General features: G+C 32.8%; 1 protein-coding gene across 1 annotated transcript; it reads left to right on the top strand.

Annotated features, from left to right (window-relative positions):
* Positions 1 to 1,615: 1,615 nt before the first annotated feature.
* On the top strand, positions 1,616 to 4,054 carry LOC132754674 (complement C1q tumor necrosis factor-related protein 2-like). Its single transcript, XM_060745333.1, has 3 exons — positions 1,616 to 1,712; positions 3,080 to 3,193; positions 3,669 to 4,054. The coding sequence occupies exons 1-3, from the start codon at positions 1,616 to 1,618 to the stop codon at positions 4,052 to 4,054; spliced, it is 597 nt and encodes a 198-aa protein (XP_060601316.1).
* The last annotated feature ends 355 nt before the right edge of the window (positions 4,055 to 4,409 follow it).

A 4,409-nucleotide genomic window follows, 5' to 3' on the forward strand; every position in this document is an offset into this window, starting at 1 on the left:
GGCGCCTCAAGAGACCAGTTAATTCCTTTTTAAGAAACAACGATAATTTTATGTTCCGTCAAGCAAAAAGTGATTGATTAACTTTGCGAAACTCTCTTATTTAATTATTGACCAGCTGGATCAGCGAAGCAATAAATGAAAGAAAAACTTATAGGGAACTATAATTTCTGGGAACTTAACAAAAGCAAATTTGGATTTGATTCAAATATAACCTATAATTGAAAAAAAAAACCAGTAGGCGGTGTCTGGGAAAACATTCGGGAAGCTCCGGACTATAAAATCCGGGTGGCTTCCCAAGGTTCAGTTTTAGGTCCTCTCCTTTTTTATCTACATTAATGATTCCCTTGCCATTTATCACATTCTGTAAGTATTTTGCTGAGACACTACAATTACCTTATTTGGACACAGTATCAGTTCAATTTGTACAAAACTTCAGTCTGACATAAATTTAAAAACAAAGTGGTTCAACAGGAATTCAAATGATTCCAAATTCTAATAAAACTAAAGCTATGTTTTTTCACCTTCAAATAATTATCTACAATACTAATTCAAGTTATTCTAGTGATTTCCAGATCACTCTTCCAAAGATGAAAAGCTTAAATTTTCAGAAACAGGGAAATTTTTTAGGGTCCCATGGGTTGATCATACACTGAACTGGAAAACGCCAAAAGTTCCCAAATGACACTTAATAAATGCACATTCAATTACTATACCTGCCTTTGAGAAATAAAACAATTTTCTAAATGTTCATGTAAGGAAAAATTTTCCCTTTAATGCATTACATTCTTCCCCATTTAGACTTATTGTTGCACTATTTGGGGAAATTGCAGTAAGGAACTTCTTAAATGACTTTTGTATTAAAATTTCAGAAACGGGCAGCGCGAATAAATATTAGACAAAGATTTTGATGCCCCCACTGATGATTTATTTTCTGAATTAAACTGTATGAAATTTTCTGAAAGAGTTAATTATAAAAAAAGCTATCTTAGTATACAAGTCCTCCCTGAATATATAGCAAAAACCTTTTACTTACACCAGAAAACACACATTTAAGAGATCATATGAACAAAAACTACTTCAAATCCCGAAACCTAGACTTAAGTTCTGCAGAAAATCTTTATCATATTCTGGCTCAAAACTTTGGAATTATCTTCCCTTAAAGATATAAGAAACTCTACAAATTTAAAGTCATTTCAAAAATAATTATCTGAAATGGTGTTCTCTGGTTGGAAAAAACTATCACATGGGTTGTATAATAAAATGAGAAATGTATATTTTACTTTCATTGTCTATGTAATGCCTTTTGAATGTCATTTTTTCATTTTTTTTCCCTCTAGACATTCATTATATGTTTCTTAACTATTTTTAAACAATGATATTTCTGTTGTTGTTGATCATACCTTTTGTTGTAAATGTTCATTCTATGTATATTGTATATTTGATAGAGGCTCATAGGGAAGAACTGGGCATGCATAACTATGTTGCCTCTTTAAAATAAAGTCCCTTTATTATTATTTATATTATATTGTAGGGGCAACGGTAACTGGTATTTTGGACAAACTGGTCTGATTGGTCGCCTTGTAACGCCAAATGTGGACAAGGATTCAAATGGAGGATGCGAACATGCACAAGCGTTTCGCCGATAGATAATGGCTTTGGCTGTAACGGTAATGGTACAGAAACAGTTCAGTGTCAAAATAGAGAGTGCTCTGGTAAGTCGCCTTAAACAATCTTTTCTGTATGTAAAAATGTTTATTTAATTGTGTGAATATGATAAATAAATTGATAATTACATTGACGTTGAATCAATATAAAAGGTCAAGAAATCGAATTACATAAGCTATGTTACACCACATGAAGGTCTCAACCAATAAATTAAATGGTTCCAGAGAGCTTTATTCTTCGGCACCTGGCCAGAATTGCAATGGATATAGCTCACGATGCTCTATTTTGACGGATGAAGCGTCCCATACTTCTGATGATTTAAAAATATGAAATATATATTTTGGCACATGCTTTCTTGTAACATATATAACAAATACTAATTGAGCAGTATCAACATTGTGCATTTATCATAGGTCAATCATCGTCATTATCATTATCATCATCATCGTCATCATCGTCATTATCATCATCGTCATCATCATGTCGAACTTGTAAAAAAAATCCTGCCGTCATATTCATACGTTATATGTTTTATATAAATACTTAAAGGAACACTATGCCTCAGAAACGCTATAAATTTTTTTTTACAAAAACTTTTTTGTAAGTTATCACAGTTTATTTTAAAAAAATTGAATAGCCATATTCATGAACTCGTACCTGCAACTTTTGCTCAATTGGCAATTTGTAGAATTAGTATTTTGTATGGAAGTCAAAATACTATTTTGCATACATTTTTTTACCTTTGTAACGACATTGGTAGAACGTCATTATACTGATAATGAGCATAATAATATGCAAAAACTAAAGTTGGTAAATTTACATAAGGAAACGATTTCAATATATAAAGATACAAACCAATGTTGGTGGTTAGCTAGGTTTTAACAGACATGGTTTGTTGGCCTTTAACAAATACTTTTGGTTGTAGCGCTGAGATGATGTAGACAACTTCCGGACTGGAGTTGCCGTACCAAATGATTTCCCATGTCGATTCGGCAGGGGAAAGTAATGTAACGACGTTGGTAGAACGACATACTACTGATAATGAGCATAACAAGTTTGCGTCTTTAAAAAGAAACATGCAAGATGTCTTTTTGTATCTGGTGATTTGTTGAAATTTTTCAAAAGTAAGAACTTCTGATGGGTCGAATTGTATCTGCGAACAAAAGAAACATATCGACAATTTCCGTCAGTCTCTGGATAAGCTTAAATTATGAATAATACCCGAAGTATTCCGAAGTTAAATATAAATTGATACATTATTTTGAAATATTCTCAACTAGCTTTATCCGGTATTTCTGTTAACTCAACTAATGTAGACTTTATGATAAAACGCTTAAATTAGATACTTTTGAAACCAGAACAGGTTAACTACATTGCTTTTTATTATTTTTGTAAACCGTTTACTCTTTATCAGCGGATCTGCAGAAACTGGTGACAACTCTAAGCCAAAAAATTGATAAGATTGAACACGCACAGGGACAGATGCAGGCAGAAGTTCCCCATAATACGAACAGATTAAATGAAACAAGTAAGTACACTGCTCTTTATATGTATCAATTAAAGGGCCGTTTTCTTCTTTATAAAACATTTCTACAACATTCAACTTCGGCCGCTGGACCGCTAGGCCGCAAACTTCACAGCGCTAGGCCTCTGTGCCGCCAACTTCACGCCGCTTGGCCGTTGAGCCGCTAGGCCGCCAACTTCACACATCATTTGATTAAATACTTTTGGAACCAGGACAGGCTCACTACATTGATATTTTATTACTTTTGTAAACCGTTAACTCTTTATCAGCGGATATATAACTAGCACGGTTGCACTTTAATACAAAGGAAAGAGGTAATTATCAGATTTTTTGATCTTGTATGGCAGACATTATTTTGGGAACATAAGGGTGAACTTTAATACATTTAAAAAAAGAAGAAGAAGAAACAACAACAATAACAACAACAATAAAATTGTGTTAAAATGACTTGTTAAGATTTTTCAATATCATTTTTCAGACGTGTCGGTTGGATTTGCAGTATCATACCCAGATACGTCCTCCGGTTCTCGCCTTAAGTTCAGTAACGTAATATACAATTCAGGCGACGACTATAATGTGTCCTCAGGTGTGTTCACTTGTAGACATCCAGGACTCTACTTCTTCACAGCAACTCTTATCAGAAAACCGAGTGTTCGTGTAAGCGGATGTGGTTTTTTTGTCAACGGCATTGGCAAGTTAACAGTGTACATTGGTGGTACTGGTGTCAATGATGGATATCAGTCAGGATCAGGATCAATTGTTTATCATTTAAAAGCAGGAGATATTGTTAATCTATCAAATTGCCGTGGAATAGACCACATGTTCTTTCTTTCTTCTTTCACTGGATTTCGTGTTTCATATTAATTGACTGACAGTTAATAACATAAAAGTATAAGATTTATAAGATTACATCAAATAAGAAGAGGATGGAGTGAAAAAATCCCGTTAGATTTTGTACAATGTAATCGGGCATCAAAATATGTTTAATAATAATTATCTAGAAACTATTATTAATTTGTTTTGCTATCACATTTTACATATTTTACAGTTAATAGTATACATTTGTTATTATATGCACTATCTATTCAGATTTACGTAAAAAAATTATAGCAAAATATTATTATATCAAACCAAGTGTATACATGTATAAGTTTTTAGAATTGTTACAAACAGAAAATAAGTCTGCTCTATATAAATTAGGGTTATACTGTAAAAACGC

This window comes from Ruditapes philippinarum, unplaced genomic scaffold (assembly GCF_026571515.1).
Source record: "Ruditapes philippinarum isolate M1 unplaced genomic scaffold, ASM2657151v2 ctg11130_1_1_1_1, whole genome shotgun sequence".
Lineage (NCBI taxonomy): Eukaryota > Metazoa > Mollusca > Bivalvia > Venerida > Veneridae > Ruditapes > Ruditapes philippinarum.

What these genes read in the sequence shown, in the direction of transcription:
- LOC132754674 (XM_060745333.1), top strand. Translation starts at nt 1,616, where the DNA reads ATGCGAACATGCACAAGCGTTTCGCCGATAGATAATGGCTTTGGCTGT. An exon ending in TCAAAATAGAGAGTGCTCTG is followed by an intron (nt 1,713 to 3,079) that starts GTAAGTCGCCTT and finishes ACTCTTTATCAG; the next exon opens with CGGATCTGCAGAAACTGGTG. An exon ending in GAACAGATTAAATGAAACAA is followed by an intron (nt 3,194 to 3,668) that starts GTAAGTACACTG and finishes ATCATTTTTCAG; the next exon opens with ACGTGTCGGTTGGATTTGCA.